Below are 17,753 nucleotides of genomic sequence, written 5' to 3'. Positions count from 1 at the left end.
CTAGTTCATATTCAAGCTTCCCTAATTGTTCCCCAGAATGTCGTTTTGGTTTTGGCTTTGGCTTTGGCTTTGGCTTTGGTTTTGGTTTTGGTTTTGGTTTTGGTTTTAAAGGGAAACTCGAATCCAATCAAAGTTCGTGCACTGCCTTTGCTTATTTCTCAGTAATCGCTTGTGTTCTGGAGTGGTTCTCCACATGTTTCTTTTTAGACATTCACTTTTTGAAAAAATCAGGCCAGTTGTCTTGGAGAGTATTCCACATTCTGTGTTTGTCTTAAGGTTTCTTCATAGTGTCACTTACTATGTTCCTCTAACTATTATATTTCCTGTAAACTGGAAGGTAGGTCTAAAGGCTTGTTCAGATTCAGGTTAAATATTTTGGCAAGATACTTCATAGATGATGCTGTATGCGTCATATTGTATCACAATAGGAATATGACTTTTAAAAAATATAGTAAAATACACATAGCAAAATTTGTCATCTTAACGATTTTTTAAGTGTACAGTTCAGCCATGTTAAGTATCTTCACATTGTACAACTGATCTCCTGAACTTTTTCATCTTGCAAAATTGAAAGTGTACACAGGAAATAGCAACTCCCCATTATCACCTTCCCTTAGCTCTTTTTTTTTTTTTTAACTTTTAAACTTGGTTGAGATCAAACTATATTTTTTGTTATAGTTATATTATCTGCTTATTTCTTCTATTATGGGCATTTCACCGTGTCGTTAATGGTTGTAGAACAATCCATTATGTGAATATGCTGTTTCCTTAGATGGGATTCTAGTCTTTAACTGCTGTAGGTAATAGCTGCAAAGGGACTGTTTTTCTCAGCCCTTGAACCAGGGCTCCGGTGGGGGCAGAGCAGTGTTCCCTGACTTCCCCTCCTCTGCTTTGTCCCCTACTCCCTTAGGTAAGTCAAATCTCATGGATGCGATCAGCTTTGTATTGGGTGAGAAAACCAGCAACCTGCGAGTAAAGACCCTGAGGGACCTGATCCATGGAGCTCCTGTGGGCAAGCCAGCTGCCAATCGGGCCTTTGTCAGCATGGTCTACTCTGAGGAGGGTGCTGAGGACCGCACCTTTGCCCGTGTCATTGTTGGTGGGTGAGGCTGGCCAGAAGGCTCCCCTTGGGTCCCGGGAGGTGACTAGACTAGTTGACTGGGATAGGTGGATGTCTGACCTTCAGCTAACTCATGCACTGTCTTGTAGGGGGTTCTTCTGAGTACAAGATCAACAACAAAGTGGTTCAGCTACATGAGTACAGTGAGGAATTAGAGAAGTTGGGCATTCTCATCAAAGCTCGTAACTTCCTCGTCTTCCAGGTGAGCATTTTTAACAATTATTGGCTGTCTGCTCTTTGCTGATCCTTGTCCCATCCTCACTGGGCCTGCTTCATCTTGAGCTTCATCTCTCCCCTGGATTAATGTAGCAGCTTCTTCACTGGGCTTACAAGACTCCAGTCTGTCCCCTTCCAGTTCATCCCTTAGGCTAGGTTCATCTTACAAAGACACAAATCTTTTTCTTTCCTTTTCCTCCTTAAAGCATTTCAGTGATTGCTCATTGTCTTATGATGGTGGTTCTCAAATTATCATCTCTGGATCAGCATCAACTTGGGGACATGCTAGAAATGCACCTTCTCTGGTCCCATCCCAGATCTATAGACATAGAGACTATGGGATGGGGCCCAGCACTGAGTGTTTTACCAAGCTCTCCAGGTTATTATGCATGCTAAATCATTGCTTTAGCATAAACTCCAAACTCCTGGCATTCAGGAAACATCATCCTTTGGTTCTTGCCCACCTTACTAGCCCCTCACCTGTCAGTATTTTTCCCTTCCAACCCTGCATTCCAGCTCAGTTAAACTTTATAGTTCCCCAAATTCACTTGCTTTCTTTGGCCTGCAGGCCTTTGCATATTAATTGTCCTTTACATGAAATGACCTTCTCTCTTAACTTTCTTGGTTAGTTCTTCCCCATCTTTCAAACTCAACTTAGATGTCACCTTTGGGAAGCTTTCCTGGATAGACACTCCTACCAGTCTCCTACCCCCAAGCTTCACTTAGTGCTTTTTCTGTGTTGCTTCTGTCACTGCACATAACACATGGTGTTGTCTTTGCTTTTGTCTCTTTTGCTCTGTGTGCACCTCAAGAGGCAGGGAACGTATCCTCAAGGCCCAGTGTGAAATGTGGCACCTAGTGCGGGGAGAGGGTCAGAGACCTTTTTCTGAATAACTGAGTAGAAATGGGTAGAAGGAACTGGGTTGGATAGGCTCTAAATGGGGAGAGTGTTTTGATCTTTACTAGGGTGCTGTGGAATCTATTGCCATGAAGAATCCCAAAGAGAGGACAGCTCTGTTTGAAGAGATAAGTCGCTCTGGGGAGCTGGCCCAGGAGTATGACAAGCGAAAGAAGGAAATGGTGAAGGCTGAAGAGGACACACAGTTTAATTACCATCGCAAAAAAAACATTGCGGCCGAACGCAAGGAAGCCAAACAGGAGAAAGAAGAGGTAGGTGGCTAGGCTACCTCTGGGCTCTAAGGGGCCAGGGTCGAGCCAGTGCCTTACTGATGCACACCTGCCTCCGTGCTCCTGTTTGCGCAGGCTGACCGCTACCAGCGCCTGAAGGATGAGGTGGTGCGAGCTCAGGTGCAGCTGCAGCTCTTTAAGCTTTATCACAATGAAGTGGAGATTGAGAAGCTCAATAAGGAACTGGCCTCTAAGAACAAGGAGATCGAGAAGGACAAGAAGCGTATGGACAAGGTAGAGGATGAGCTGAAGGAGAAGAAGAAGGAGCTGGGCAAAATGATGCGGGAGCAGCAGCAGATTGAGAAGGAGATCAAGTAAGAGGCAGGCCTGGGCCTGCAACCTATGGGAAACCAAGAGGCTGTGCTGTTTCCTAGGGCTCCTCTGAGCCTAGAGTCCGGTGCTCGTCCTAGTTTGTCTTCCTCTTGACTTGCTTTGGCCAGAACCAAACACATTTCTTGACTTGCATTTTAGACAAAGCATTTGAGTACTCAGACTCTGGGTAGATGGCTACTCATGAAAGAGAGAACTTGAAAGGGGTGGGGACCTTGCCAAGTGAGAGGAAGCAATGGGAGGCCTGGCTACTAGAGTGGCTGAGAATGCCTTCCTGGAAGAGGAAAACTGGCGCTAGAAGTTTAAAGGACATGAAAAAGTTAGATCAGATGGGGGACAACTCCATGAACATAGGGCATTCTTGGGAGCTGTTACTGAGGGTCCTGGCCTGGCTAGGGCTGAGGCAGGAGTGGCAGCTTTACCTTACGGAGTGGCCGGAATGCCAGGCTGAAGCCATCAGTTCCAGGGAGTAGTCAGACTGCCCCTTTTCTGAGGATCTGTGGGGCATCAGGCCCTCGTTCTTTAAGCAATTCCCTGAGACTGGCTGGGACATCAGGCCCCCCCTTTGGGTAAAAAGCCTGGGAACCCTCCCTTCTGCCACAGTGCTAACTGATTTACCCACCACCCCCCCTCCGGCAAAAGGGAGAAGGACTCAGAGCTGAACCAGAAGCGGCCTCAGTACATCAAAGCCAAGGAGAATACCTCCCACAAAATCAAGAAGCTGGAAGCAGCCAAGAAGTCCCTACAGAATGCTCAGAAGCATTACAAGAAGCGTAAAGGTGACATGGATGAGCTGGAAAAGGAGATGCTGTCAGTAGAGAAAGCTCGGCAGGAGTTTGAGGAACGGATGGAAGAGGAGAGTCAGAGTCAGGGCAGAGACTTAACCTTGGAGGAGAATCAGGTAAGCTCTGGGAGGTTGGGGGTGGGGTGGGGGATTGCTGTGCTTCTACAGAGACTGATTTGGTTACCTGTTCCTAATACAGGTGAAGAAATACCACCGGTTGAAAGAAGAAGCCAGCAAGAGAGCGGCTACATTGGCCCAGGAGCTGGAGAAGTTCAATCGAGATCAGAAAGCCGACCAGGACCGGCTGGATCTGGAAGAGCGGAAGAAAGTAGAGACAGAGGTGGGCATGTGTTACAAGATTAGGGATGATGGTCCAGAGAAAAAAGAAGTGATGAAAGTCTTTTTTTTTTTTTCTTTTTAATGTTTATTTTTGAGAGGGAGAGAGCATGAGCAGGGGAGGGGGCACAGAGAGAGGGGAACAGAGGATCCAAAGCAGGCTCTGTGCTGACAGCAGAGAACCTGATGCGGGGCTCAAACCCACGAACCTCAAGATCATGACCTGAGCCGAAGTCAGACACTTAACTGACTGAGTTACCCAGGTGCCCCTTAACAGTAATGACAATAGCTAACAACTAGTAAGCATTTACTGTTTGCTAGGCACTATATTTTACATGTATTTGCTCATTTAATTCCTCATTTTCCAAATGAGGAAACTATAGTGCAGAGGTGAAGTAATTTGCCTCAGGTCACATCATTATGAAGTGGCAGAACCAGGATATGTTCTACCCAGGCTAGGTAGAACGTCATGAGAAGGTCTCAGGGCTCTGGGAGGGGCATCAATTAGCAGAGCCACACTGAACACTGTTGTGTGTCTGCTTTTTAGTAGGTCTCCCCCATTAGTGACAGACTGTCCTGGACTGTTGGGCTTTTTGATCAGTGGGCACATAGCAGGTATAAGCCAGGGCCCCATGGTCTTAGAGTTAACTTGCTCAGCCCCTGGTGATGGTGTATATTTGTCTTTCTTCCAGGCCAAGATCAAGCAAAAGCTGCGGGAGATTGAAGAGAATCAGAAACGGATTGAGAAACTAGAGGAATACATTACCACTAGCAAGTATGTGGCTCTGCAGCCTTTCCTCTTATTTCCAGGGCTGTTGTTGTGAACCCTATCTGTCCTGCCCCTCCTCAGGCAGGATCCCCAGAGTCCCTTTCAGCCAGGAATATTTTCTCACTAGCCAGGGTAACCCCTTGTGATCCCTCACTTTGTAGGCAGTCCCTAGAGGAGCAGAAGAAGTTAGAGGGGGAGCTGACAGAGGAGGTGGAGATGGCTAAACGGCGTATTGATGAGATCAATAAGGAGCTGAACCAGGTGATGGAGCAGCTAGGTGATGCCCGTATTGACCGCCAGGAGAGCAGCCGCCAACAGCGAAAGGCAGAGATTATGGAAAGCATCAAGCGCTTGTACCCTGGCTCTGTGGTAAGAATGGAAAGGGAACTCCTTTCCTGAGCACCTACTCTCCCACTGGCTGTCAGCGGCCCTGTGAAGACAAGATTGCTGATCCCTTTTTTACAGCTGGGGGAACAGGCTCAGAGAGATGAAATGACTTAACCCAAAACAGCACAGTTTAAAAGAATTGTAATCCAAACCCAACTTATGTCTGACTTGGAACCTCCTGTTCTTTCTATCACACCAGTTGCAACTTCTTGAAGGTTTTGTCTTGCTGCTTCCACTCCTCTGTGGGATGCTGGGAAACTGGAGAGGCCTTTGGAAGTGGGAGGAGCCACAGGATATGATTTAGTCTCATAGGAAGTAACTCTGCAGGCTTTGATATGAGCTCACATGGCCTGTACCAAGTGGTTTATTTGCTTGTAGGGATATCCTAGGCTTTATCAGAGCTCTTGGCCTCTTGAACCAAATCTTGAGTTCCCTGAGTATTCTCTCTCTATTGCTATCCATCCCTGGGTTCAACTTAATTTGGTCCCATAGATATTTCCTGATCTGTCCTCTAAACACTTCTGGGGGAGTTTATAAGGATCTCTATTGCTATAATTCCATCCCTGGGTTTAACTTAATTTGGTTCCATAGATATTTCCTGATCTGTCCTCTAGACACTCCTGAGGAGTTTATAAGGATGATTTAGGCTCATTTCCTGCCCTTGAAGATCTTACCCATTATCTGATAGTTCTTAGGGAACCATGATTAGCTTAGGGGGCATGGGGGACATGAACTAGAAAAAGATTTATTTTGCTGGGTGCTTGTGAGAATTTGAGGTAATGTATGTAAGGGGTATCTGACATAGTGCCTGGGGCAGTAGTGGTCTGTGAAATGATAAAACTGAGGTTTAGAAAGATGATTTTGGATTCAGGCATGACTGGAGTGATTGTTGCTTTGGGGACAGAGTAGGCTTTTCCTCCATAGCATGGAAGCTACGTTCCTCATGCAGGTTTTGGTCTGCCACTTCTGAACTGGGAATTGGGGTTCCTGAGTCAGTCCCCAAAAGCCTCATGCTTCAGTTTTCTCTTCTGACTTTCCTCAGTATGGACGCCTCATTGACCTCTGTCAGCCCACACAAAAGAAGTACCAGATTGCCGTGACCAAGGTTTTGGGCAAGAACATGGATGCCATTATCGTGGACTCTGAGAAGACAGGCCGGGACTGTATTCAGTATATCAAGGAACAGCGTGGGGAGCCTGAGACCTTCTTGCCTCTTGACTACCTGGAGGTGAGGTTGGTGGGGATGGGGTAAGGGCAGTGTGAGAGGGCCCCTTCTCCTAGCCCTCCATGTTCTCCCACTTACTGAGCTTCTTCCCATAGGTGAAACCTACAGATGAGAAGCTTCGGGAACTGAAGGGGGCCAAGCTGGTGATTGACGTAATTCGCTATGAGCCACCCCACATCAAAAAGGCCCTGCAATATGCTTGTGGCAATGCCCTTGTGTGTGACAATGTGGAGGATGCCCGCCGCATTGCCTTTGGCGGCCACCAGCGTCACAAGGTATGGATTCCCTTGTGCACATTGGAGCTGGACAGGCTTAGTATTGGAGACTCTTCATCTTCTCTCCCTCCTTCTCTCTTTTCCCTACTGTGTGTAGACGGTGGCACTGGATGGGACCCTGTTCCAGAAGTCAGGGGTGATCTCTGGTGGAGCCAGTGACTTGAAAGCCAAGGCTCGGCGCTGGGATGAGAAAGCGGTAGATAAGTTGAAAGAGAAGAAGGAGCGGTTGACAGAGGAGCTGAAAGTAAGTCATGGGCATTACTGTCCCCAGGGTTTGGAGTCCTAAGCCCCGGCTGGCCACTCCTGTTCTTATCACCTAGCTGTTCTGTCATGTCCACTTCAGGAGCAGATGAAGGCAAAGCGGAAAGAGGCAGAGCTACGTCAGGTGCAGTCTCAGGCCCATGGACTACAGATGCGGCTCAAGTACTCGCAGAGTGACCTGGAACAGACTAAGACAAGACATCTAGCCCTGAATCTGCAGGTGGGGCTTAGTCTTCAGCCCTGTCCTCCAAAGGCCACCCTCACATTCCTGGTCAGAGTTTCTCTGAGAGTGGAAATGTATCCCATTTCCCTCTCTCCTCCCAGCCTGCTTCAGGGAACCAAGCATAGCAGTCCGGGCTTCAGGTCTCGTCTTTATGGTGGGAGGCAGCTTACTTAATGTGTCGTCATCAGTTTTTCATCTATTTGTAAAATGGGAGTTAGAATACCACCTGCTTTATAGCCTTCTTGCAAAGATTGAATGATTACATGCCTGTAAAGTACTTAGACTGATTCCTTGTGCCCGGTAAGTGCTCAGTAAATGTTAGATGCTATTATTAGCATTATTCGTTCAACAAATATCTGAGCTGCTTCTGAAAGTAAATTGAAAGTGAACGCTGGCATTTCAGTCCCTCTCGATGGGGGTGCTCTTCTAGGTATATTAATGTGTTTGATCATAGGGTGCTTCCCAAGACCACCTGGAGGCATTATTTAAAGTGTAGTATGAATATCCCTTTACCTTCTTCTAAAATCAAAAAGTCTGAATTCCAAGGGTTATAGATGAGGAAATGTGGACCTGAAACTGATGATGTTTACCATGTGGATTAAAGCTAGCCGAATAGAGCCCGGGGAGGAAGCTGTGTGATGGTTCAAGTGGGAGATGATGGAACCTTGACTGGGGAATTGTGAGCCATGTTCTCTCAGCATGTGGAGAGCTAACCCTTCTTTTGCAGGGGCCGGTGAGCTCAGGGTGGCTCCGTTCCTCCAAAGAGCCTGGTCTCTTTTTCCCTCAACCCTGTTTCCTGCAGGAAAAGTCCAAGCTGGAGAGTGAGCTAGCCAACTTTGGGCCTCGCATTAATGATATCAAGAGGATCATCCAGAGCCGAGAGAGGGAAATGAAAGACTTGAAGGAGAAGATGAACCAGGTTGGTAAGGGATGAACCATGCCAGTGTGTGCAGTGGGGTGGGACTGGGACTGGCAGCAGCACTCTGATCCAGAGGGCCTTTGCTGTCCCTCGCTTCTCCCCTCAGGTAGAGGATGAGGTGTTTGAAGAGTTTTGTCGCGAGATTGGTGTGCGCAACATCCGAGAGTTTGAGGAAGAGAAGGTGAAGCGGCAGAACGAAATTGCCAAGAAGCGGTAAGTGGAAGTGTGGGGTACAAGAATACACACTGGGGTGCCCTTGAGCCCCTAGCCTGATATCCTGGGAAGTCACATGCCATCATAAGACAAGGAGCAGCTCTTAGAACGATGGGTGTAGTAGGTCGGCTTTAAAGAACAGGAGCATCAGGGAGGCAGTGTGGCATGGTCTCATGCTTAAGAGTGCCAGCTTTAAATGTGATTTACCTGGGTTAGAATCCTAGCTCCATAACTCATTATCTTGGGCAGTGACTTGACCTCTCTGAGGCCCAGTTTCCTTATCTGTAAAGTGGGATAATAAGGATGCCTGTCTCATGGCATTTAGGCAGATCAAATGAACTCGTCCTTGTAAAGTATTTAGGATAATACTTAGCACCTACCAAGAGTAGTAGATGCTAGCTTTTATTATTGTCATTATCCTGATGGGCATTGCAGAGGGGTGGGGATGGAATGAAGTTGGAAGAATAGTAAGAACAACACAACAGTTCCTCTTCTCTTCCCCCTCTTTACTATATTTGTTAATTTAATAGACTTTTCTTGAGTCCCTATGTTGTACGAAGTTGTCCTGTGCTAGGTATTGGTGGGGAGATTGGGGTGACACAGACGAACGTGACAATCTTTAAAAGAGGTTGCCTCCTGGACCCTGGGTCTCAGTCTGCAGTTTATGTAGCTCATGGCCCATATAGTAAATATTCATTGCTCTCCTACCCATAAGCCAGGCTCAAGGGATATAGAATTGAATCAGAGACTGTCCTTGTCCTCAGGGGGTTGTGGAAGTGGGGGAGACAAACAAGTAGATCAACAATTTCAGAATAGTGTCATTGATGCTGTACTTGAGGTACATAGAAAATACAGAGGAAATGTTCAAAGAACTGCAAATCAAGAAGAAAGATAAAAACGAGAGACCCAATAGAGAAATGGACAGAGAGTGCAGTTAGCATTTCATGGAAAAAGAAGCACAAATGGCTGATAACTACAGATTGATGTTCAGTCTTGTTTCTAATCAGAGAAATGCAAATTAAAACAGTCTTAGCAGTATTTGGTGAAAATAAGTCTGCATAAGCTCTATGACTTAGCAAAGCCACTTCTGGGTATATAGCTCAGAGAGAGTGTTGCCACAGGGCAACAAAGAGACACATTTGGGGTTGTGTCTTGGCATAATTTGTAGTAGTTGGATGTTGGTGGCCATGTAAATGGCCATCACTTGGAGGAAAATACAAGTCGAATGTGATGAATATATAGACTATGCAATACTGTGTAGCAGTTCAAAGCAAGAACTAGATTTACAGGCTGTAACATAGATACATTTAAAATTGTATTTGTGTACATTTAAAAACAAGTATATTTTACAAGGGTATGTATTTTTAAGGCTATATACGTATGTATGTATGTACGTATGTATGTCACTTTGGAGTGTGTGCTCCCTGTAGGGAGAGTAATGGGAGTGGAAATCAGGTATTGAGCCAAAGGAGACCATGGTCTTGCACAGACAGTGAACATAAGCGTGTTATGAACTGTGGGATATAATTAACTGCACCAAAAAGGGAGGAAACCCAGAAACATGTAATAAAAGCGGAGAACTGTCAGGAAACTGTCAGGAAAGCTTTTCCAGAACAAGAAGCGATGAACTGGATGCCTGTAGAGTGAGTAGGACTTGGCCAGCTGGGCAGCAGACAGAAGGGAGTTCCAGGCAGTGAGAACAGCATGCTCGGAGGTGTGAGAGAGTGTGCCTTGTACTGGAAACTAAGTAGTTTTGAATGTCTGGAGCATAAAAATGGGGTCAGGAGGAAGGCGGGGGTGGTGGACAGGTCAGCAGGGGCCAGATTGCAGAGGGCTTTATGAGTCATGCTTGGGAGATTGGACTTAAAATTGCATAGCTCAAAATTATAGAGTTAATTACATTCCATTTGCATTATAGTGACTAATAGGGTTAAGCTGCTAGCATGACATCTGGCAGCATCTGTCACACCATATTGCGGGGGTGGGGAGGCAGTTGGAAATTAGCCCTGTCTGGCCTGCTAGTATCTGGATGCTGGTTACATACTCTTTGAGTTTCTGAAGAGATGGGGAGCAGGGCAATAGCAGAAATCTAGTGTTTTCTCTATGTTTTGTTTTTACTACCTAAGCTCTGCTCCTTGAAGGTTGTGGGATGGGGGAGGGTGGGTGGGCTCATTGGAAAGAGTCAAAGCCCATGAGCAAGTATGAGCTGAATGCAAACAGTATACTGTCAATAATGATGGTAACTAAAATTTATTAAGTATTTAACTGTGTGTCTGGTATGCTTCTAAGGACTGGATGCATATTAACTTGTTAAAAAATTCTCCCAATAACTATGAGGTAAGCACTACTGTTATTTCCATCTTATAGATGAGGAAACAGAAGCATAGAATGTATAATTACCTTGGCCAAGATTACACTACTAGTGAATGGCAGAGTTTGGATACCAGACCTCTTATTCTGCCACATTACATTGCGATGGTGCCATAGGAGAAACAGCCTGGGTTTTGGTGTTAGACCTGGATTCCTGTGTGACCTTGGGCAAGGTCTTTTACCTCTTGGCCCGTGTTCCCTCATTTGTAAAATTAGGATAATCATGCTTACTTGTGGAGCTATTAATTAGAGGATTAGAGGTAATTTTGTAAAGTACACAGAAACTTAATAAGTAGGAATTATCATGGCTGGTGGGTTCAGGTGGACCTTTTTGTGCCTCCTAGGAACTTGGGAGGGTTCTGGAATCTTCCAATGTATAAAGGGGGAGTAGTGGAGTTTGGCCTGATCTCCCCTGCCTTGTGCCATATCCACAAGGCAAGGCTGAGGAGCTTAGTTCTCCAGCGTCAGTTGGAGTTGGAATAGTTTTATGTGGATATGGAGGGATGAGCTGAGTGGTGACTGAAATCTAGTAGTACCTGAGTCCCTGCATCCTGGGCCTAGTTCTCTTTTCTCCCCACAGTTTGGAGTTTGAGAATCAGAAGACTCGCTTGGGCATCCAGTTGGATTTTGAAAAGAACCAACTGAAAGAGGACCAGGATAAAGTGCACATGTGGGAGCAGACAGTGAAAAAGGATGAAAATGAGATAGAAAAGCTCAAGAAGGTAAGGAAGGAGAGCATGAAAAGACATACTAAAAACTGGGAGGAAAAATTGGAAGAGATATGACAGAAGGATAATATCCATTATTTATAAAGCCCTGTTGAAATAAGAAAACACCAAGACCTAAATAGGAAAAATGAAATGAGTAAGAGGCACAAACAGTTTAAGAAGGCTCAAATATCCCATAAACACATACACATAATTTAGCCTTATTAGAAATCAAAGAGATGCAAATTAAAGCAACAATCAGAGGTAATTTGTTTCCTATCACATCCAAGATTAAAAAAAATGATTAACACTGGCCACGGTGCCCAAGACCAGCATTCTTTTATGCCATATGGCACCATCCATCAAGATTCTTCAGAATGTATTTATCCCCTCTTACTCAGTAATACCTGAGGAAATCCAGAATGCTGGCACAGCTTTGTGCACGGAGGTTGATGTTTATTACAAACATTTATAGTTCTATATTGGAAACTCTCCAATGTCCTCTGGGAATTAGGAGTTTAGTAAATTACACTACATTCATATATGTGTGTAGTTAAATGGTCTTCAAATTTTAGTAATATACAGAACCCGTTTAAAGACCTAAGATCTTTAGTGTTGGCTTAAAAAAATCCTTACTGTTAAATATATACAAACATCCATACTTAGAGCACTTAACCAGAAAGCCAGGATAAACTTACAAATTAATTTTTATAATTAACCACATTAATTCAGTGCAACAGATGATGGTGTTTTGCTGAAACTGAGTCCCTTTTCACAGTGCGCCTGTGCTGCTGACTGCCACGGCTCAGTTTGAGTCAAGCATGCCTGTGTCACTGGGTATTGTCTAACAACTCCCTTTTCCCACATTCTTTCTCTTTAAATTCCTGTCAAACCTTTGTTCTTCTCACAGCATCCCGTCCTGAGGTGATTTGATCCTCTTCACTTGGTTTAAACCATTTGACTTTTATGTCTGCCTGTGTTTGGTGGTGGTGGTGGTGGTGGTGGTGGTGGTGGTGGTGGTGGTGGTGGTGTGTGTGTGTGTTTTCATTAAACCCAGATAATTAAAGTAGTTCTCTTTGGTGTCACCAGAATCTTAAATGCAAATGAAGATCAGGCAGGCATACACGGACATCTAGATGATCCAGAGTCATGTTTCTATGACTTTTTATTTTGAAATCATTTGAAAATGAGTATTACAAAGAACTCCCCCCTACCTGTCACCAAGATTCATCAGTCACTGACATGCCATATTTGTTTCTGCATTGTCTGTGTATGCATATTGTTTTTATGAGCCATTTGGGAGGAAGTTGCAGATATGTCTCCTTTATGTGACTTTAAGATCAAAATGAAAACCAAACATTCTTCCTTTAAGAAATCTGATCTATTAAGTAAGACTCCGATCCCTTGACTGACCATGCTCAATGCCACTCCCTTTCCTCTTCCTGGGGCTAATCCCATGTAGTGTGTATTCTTCCAGAGCTTGTAGGCATTTACTTAAATACTTGTATATTCATATAGGTACACTCATAGAAAATATGCAGTATTGTTTGTGTGGGTTTTTAAAAAATTGATGTTATATTGCTCATGATGGCAATTTTGATGTGGAAAAGATGCTTAAATATAATACTAAGTCAGAATATAGAGTTTTAATTCTAATCTAGTCTCAAGTCTGTAGGGCTATCTAGAAGTGATATGAGGAGGAAATAGACTAAGATGTTAACTGGTTATCTGTGGCTGGTGGGATTACGAGTGACTTTTTCTCCTCCTACTTGATACTGTTTCAGTACTTCAACTTTTCTACATCAAGCAACTTGTATTATGGGTTATGTAGGGGAGGGCAACCAAATTTGAAAAAAGATAAAAAGAAGCCCAGAGGGTGATGGTGGTATGTGAAAGTAGAGCTTACTGAAGAGAGGTTCTGACACACCCAGAGGCTCCTTCTGCCTGGTGGAAAGGGTGGGGGCAAGGGGAGAAGATCCCAAGGTGAGATGAGGAAAACCTTCACTTCTTGTCCTGTTCCCCCTGCTGGGACCAGGAGGAGCAAAGACACATGAAGATCATAGATGAGACCATGGCCCAGCTACAAGACCTGAAGAATCAGCACCTGGCCAAGAAGTCGGAGGTGAATGATAAGAATCATGAGATGGAGGAGATTCGTAAGAAACTGGGGGGCGCCAACAAGTGAGTGGGTTCAGGCCTGGGGTGGGGGAACTAGGTAGAGCAGGCAGCCTGCTGGATTTGGATCTCACCTCTCCCTGGACCTTCTTAGGGAAATGACCCACTTACAGAAGGAGGTAACAGCCATTGAGACCAAGCTTGAACAGAAACGCAGTGACCGCCACAACCTGCTACAGGCCTGCAAGATGCAGGACATCAAGTTGCCACTGTCTAAAGGCACTATGGACGACATTAGTCAGGAAGAGGTGTGTGTCATGGCTGGTGGTGGGAGTGGGCAATGAATAACATTGACCAGAGATGGGGGGTGAGAGTGACCAGGGAGAGAGAGAAAAGGATGGTGGGTGGAGGTGGTGGGGAACATAAGGAAGGATGAAGGGGAGATGAGGCAGGGTGAGGCTGTGAAGGCAGGTGAAGTGAAAGGCAATAGCCTTGGTGTGAGAGGGAAGTTGAATTGAGGGGTAGTGCTGTCAGTGGGTGGTGAGGGAGCGAGGCCAGGAGAAGATGAAATCATTCTGTATGTAACCTTAGGGACTTGAGGAAAAAGTTAGCTCCTGCAGGTGATGACTATTGGGAAGAGTGCAAGTTGAGGGACATTAGCCAAGAGCAAAGGAAGACAGAAGCTGAGGGACCTGAGAAATGATGGCCTAGCTGCAGTGAAAGAGGTTGGCCAGGAGAGGGTTGGGTAAGGGACATCAGCAATGCAGAGGTGACATAGGAAAGGGATGGACACTAGCCAGTAGAGGAGCCAAGGCATTTTATGTCCTGGAATTGACAATTGGTAGCAAGGGGTGGGAACATTAACTGAGAGGAGGTTTGCATATATCTGTCTTAGACCTGGGCACGGATCTCAGGCCCACATGTCTTTCCCTCCCTCCTCCCAAATAGCATTTCAATTTAATTCAGCAAAATATTTTGAACACCAGAAATGTGCCAGGCGCCATGGTAATGGGTGACATAATTACTCCTAATCCAAAACATAATCCTGCCAGGCAGGCGTTGTCCCGTGTTACAGTTGAGGGTTTGTGTGTTTAAATCAGGATTCAGGTGTCAGGATCTGACAGCATGACTTGCCCAGGATCCCACCGTTAGTGGTAGAGCCCAAATTTGAACTCAGGTCTCTGTGCCTTCAGAGCTGGTGTCCTTCTGCCACAGGTGCTCTCTAACAAGGTGCTTCTCAAAGACTTTGAAGGCTGCATAGGAGCGCCCTCCCCTCCCTCCCCCCGCACCCTCTAGAGGGGCATTCTCATGGCCAGTGTGCTCCATTGGACTCTCCCTCTCACCATTGCAGGGTAGCTCCCAGGGGGAGGATTCAGTGAGTGGTTCTCAGCGAACTTCCAGTATCTATGCACGAGAGGCCCTCATCGAGATTGACTACGGTGACCTGTGTGAGGATCTGAAGGTGAGGATCAGCCACAGGGGTGGGGACATCTTCCTAGCTGTTCAGAGGGAAGAGAGTCAGCCCACCTGGGGGCCCCATGGAGACCATGGCTGGAAAGAGGGGTAAGCTGGCAAAGGAGGGAGAGAGTTGTGACTTAGGGTCTCCCCCAGCTATGCACACACAGACACAGGCACATCTTCCACCACCACCCCCAGTTGTCCTCATCCCTGCCTGCTGCCAGTCTTCCCCTTCCACGCATATACATGTCTCAGCCCAGATGCACACACAGAGAACATGCTCCTTTACAGTGAAAGATGGGCCTTGGGTGTTCCTCAGTACTCTGTCCCAGGCACTCTTCCTTCTCACTTGGCATCTCTCATCCTGGGTATCTCTTTTACTCCCCTGGCTTCAGCTGCCATGTATGCTGTGCTCCACAGGTACCTCAAACCCCAGCCTTCCTCCCCAAGTCTTCCCCTTCTCAGTGCCAGCCACAGGTTTGAACCAGAAATCTGAGCCTCATTCTTGACTGCCTCTCTCATTTTGCATACTCATTGAATTACCAAGCCCTATCCATTCTACCTCCTTAGATATCTAGTGAATTCTACTTTTTTCTGTTTCTGTGGTCTTTCTAGTACAGGCCATTTCACCTCTCTCGTGGACTACTGTAGGAGCCTCCTAAACAGGTCCTGATGCTTTCCAATCCATCATTATAGCCAGGGGTACTTGATTTTTTAAAGAAACCTTTATTGCGGAAAACTTCAAATATACACAGAAGTAGAGAGAAGAATATAATGAACCCCAGGTACCCATCACCCAGCTTCAGCAATTAGCAACATGTGGTCAGTCTTGTTTTTTATACCCTTCCCTCCCCATTGGCATATTTTAAATAAAATTCCAGATAATATTCATGATTACCTCAATATACATCTCTAGAAAGAAGGACATTTTAAAAGACGTACCATAGTGTCCTACCAAAAAAATTTTAAGAGTAGCTGCAATGTCATCTAATATTCAGTAAATCTTTAGATTTGCACAAATATCCCATAAATACCTTTTTTAAAAACACAGTTTGTGTGTTTTTAAGTTTATTTTATCTTGAGAGAGAGTGCACATGCGCACACACAAGCAGGGGAGAGGCAGAGAGAGAATCCTCAGTTGGTGCACACTGTTAGCGCAGAGCCTGATGCAGGGCTTGAAGTCAGGAACTGAGATCAGGACCTGAGCTGAGATCAAGAGTCGGATGCTTAGCCAACTAAGCCACTCAGGTGCCCCACAGTTTGTGTATTTAAATCAGGATTCAAGTGAGGTTCATAATGTTAAAAGTGGTCTCTTCTAGTCTGTAACATTTTCTTATCCCTTTTTATTTTTTTCTACCTGTATATGGAAGAAACTAGGTTATTGGCCCTGTACAATTTTCTACATTTCGAATTTGGCTGCTTATGTCCTATAATGTTATTTAACGTGTTCTCCCATCCCCTGTACTTCCTGTAAACTGGTACTTAAATCTGGGGTTTGATTGGATTCAGTTCATTTTTTATTTTTGGCAGGAATATATCATAGGTGGTGCTGTCTGCTTGTGAACTTTCTTTTGCATCACATCAGTTGACATTGAATGTCATTTCTCTCTATCTTTGTAATAAGTTTGAGCAGGAGTCAACGTTACCTGTGAATATTCTTGTCAGCAACTCAAATAAGGATCTGATTAAGCCTTATATACACCGATTACATGAAACACCGGTGCCAGAGCAACATGTTAAATAAAAACACAGGGATGCAGTTAGCTAAATCCAGGCTGTGAGAAACTCTATAGACCTGGTGTCTTCCGTAGAGAAATGAGAAGAAAAAGGGAAAATTTTTATTGGCTACAAGAGACAAATCAACCAGTTGGAACATGTGGCACTCCCTTAAATCCATTACGAAGAGAGGAAGGGGAATTTATAGACGAGACATAAGAGACAAATCAGCCAGTTGCAGTGTGTGTACCTTATTTGAAACCTGCTTTGAAAACCCTGTAAAAAAAATTTTTTTTTAATAAAACAATCAGGACAATTTGAACACTGACCGGATAATTTATGATGTTCAGAAATTGCTATTAATATTTTTAGGTGAGATGATAGTATTGTGGCTTTTTTAAATGTCCTTATCTTTTATAGCAGTGGTTCTCAATGGTGCATGGATTTTGCCTCCCAGGGGACATTTGGTAATGTCTGGAGATAGTTGTGACACCCACTTGTCATAATTGGTTGTTGACAGTATTGAGTAGGTAGATACAAGGGATGCTGCTAAACATCTTAACAGTGCACAAAGGACAGCCCTTACAACAGTGAATCATCTGGTCCAAAGTGTCAGTAGTGCTGAGATTCAGAACCATTTTAGAGACACATACTGCAGTATTTATGGATGAAATGGTATGCTTGAGATTTGCTTTAAAATAATTGAGGGACACCTGGGTGGCTCACCTGGCTCACCTTGGTTGAGCGTCTGACTTCGGCTCAGGTCACGATCTTGCTGTCCATGAGTTCAGGCCCCGCGTCGAGCTATGTGCTGACAGCTCGGAGCGTGGAGCCTGTTTCAGATTCTGTGTCTCCTTCTCTCTTTGCCCTTTCCCCACTCATGCTCTGTCTCTCTCTCTCTGTCAAAAATAAACATTAAAAAAAATTAAAAATAATTGAAGATAGAAAGGAATTAAGGTGGCAGAATACTGGCCCTGAGTTGATAATTATAGCTGGATAATAGGTACACGGGGGTGCTTTGTATTATTCTCTGCATTTTTGTGTATGTTGAAAATTTACATAATATAAAGAGAAAAATAATTGGAGGGTGTGGAGGAGGTGATCACCAGGTTCAGGTGTTGTTAGCCCATCAGTTTTTATA

The 17,753-nt window shown here is 44.9% G+C and overlaps 1 protein-coding gene across 9 annotated transcripts in view; it reads left to right on the top strand.

Annotated features, from left to right (window-relative positions):
* The window catches only part of SMC1A (structural maintenance of chromosomes 1A), a 46,873-nt gene that overhangs the window by 3,382 nt on the left and 25,738 nt on the right, over positions 1–17,753 (top strand). For 5 of the 9 annotated variants that reach the window (XR_009257252.1, XM_058714141.1, XM_058714140.1 and 2 more), the window contains exons 2-19: positions 911–1,099; positions 1,210–1,322; positions 2,303–2,506; positions 2,600–2,838; positions 3,497–3,755; positions 3,838–3,978; positions 4,667–4,749; positions 4,905–5,112; positions 6,173–6,358; positions 6,451–6,630; positions 6,728–6,874; positions 6,974–7,111; positions 7,917–8,037; positions 8,144–8,246; positions 11,197–11,338; positions 13,359–13,504; positions 13,593–13,746; positions 14,790–14,900. Coding sequence is in view for 5 of the 9 variants with exons in the window: in XM_058714141.1 (XP_058570124.1) it covers positions 911–1,099; positions 1,210–1,322; positions 2,303–2,506; positions 2,600–2,838; positions 3,497–3,755; positions 3,838–3,978; positions 4,667–4,749; positions 4,905–5,112; positions 6,173–6,358; positions 6,451–6,630; positions 6,728–6,874; positions 6,974–7,111; positions 7,917–8,037; positions 8,144–8,246; positions 11,197–11,338; positions 13,359–13,504; positions 13,593–13,746; positions 14,790–14,900 (2,864 nt within the window). In the remaining 4 variants the exon portion in view is untranslated. Of the gene's footprint in view, positions 1–910; positions 1,100–1,209; positions 1,323–2,302; positions 2,507–2,599; positions 2,839–3,496; positions 3,756–3,837; positions 3,979–4,666; positions 4,750–4,904; positions 5,113–6,172; positions 6,359–6,450; positions 6,631–6,727; positions 6,875–6,973; positions 7,112–7,916; positions 8,038–8,139; positions 8,247–11,196; positions 11,339–13,358; positions 13,505–13,592; positions 13,747–14,789; positions 14,901–17,753 lie in introns of all 9 variants that reach the window. The other 4 variants (XR_009257251.1, XM_058714138.1, XR_009257254.1 and 1 more) reach the window with 3 other exon arrangements.

This window comes from Neofelis nebulosa, chromosome X (assembly GCF_028018385.1).
Source record: "Neofelis nebulosa isolate mNeoNeb1 chromosome X, mNeoNeb1.pri, whole genome shotgun sequence".
In the NCBI taxonomy this organism is placed as follows: Eukaryota; Metazoa; Chordata; class Mammalia; order Carnivora; family Felidae; genus Neofelis; species Neofelis nebulosa.
The sequence above is the reverse complement of the archived record's forward strand: the minus strand, read 5'-3'. Positions and strand labels throughout refer to the sequence as shown.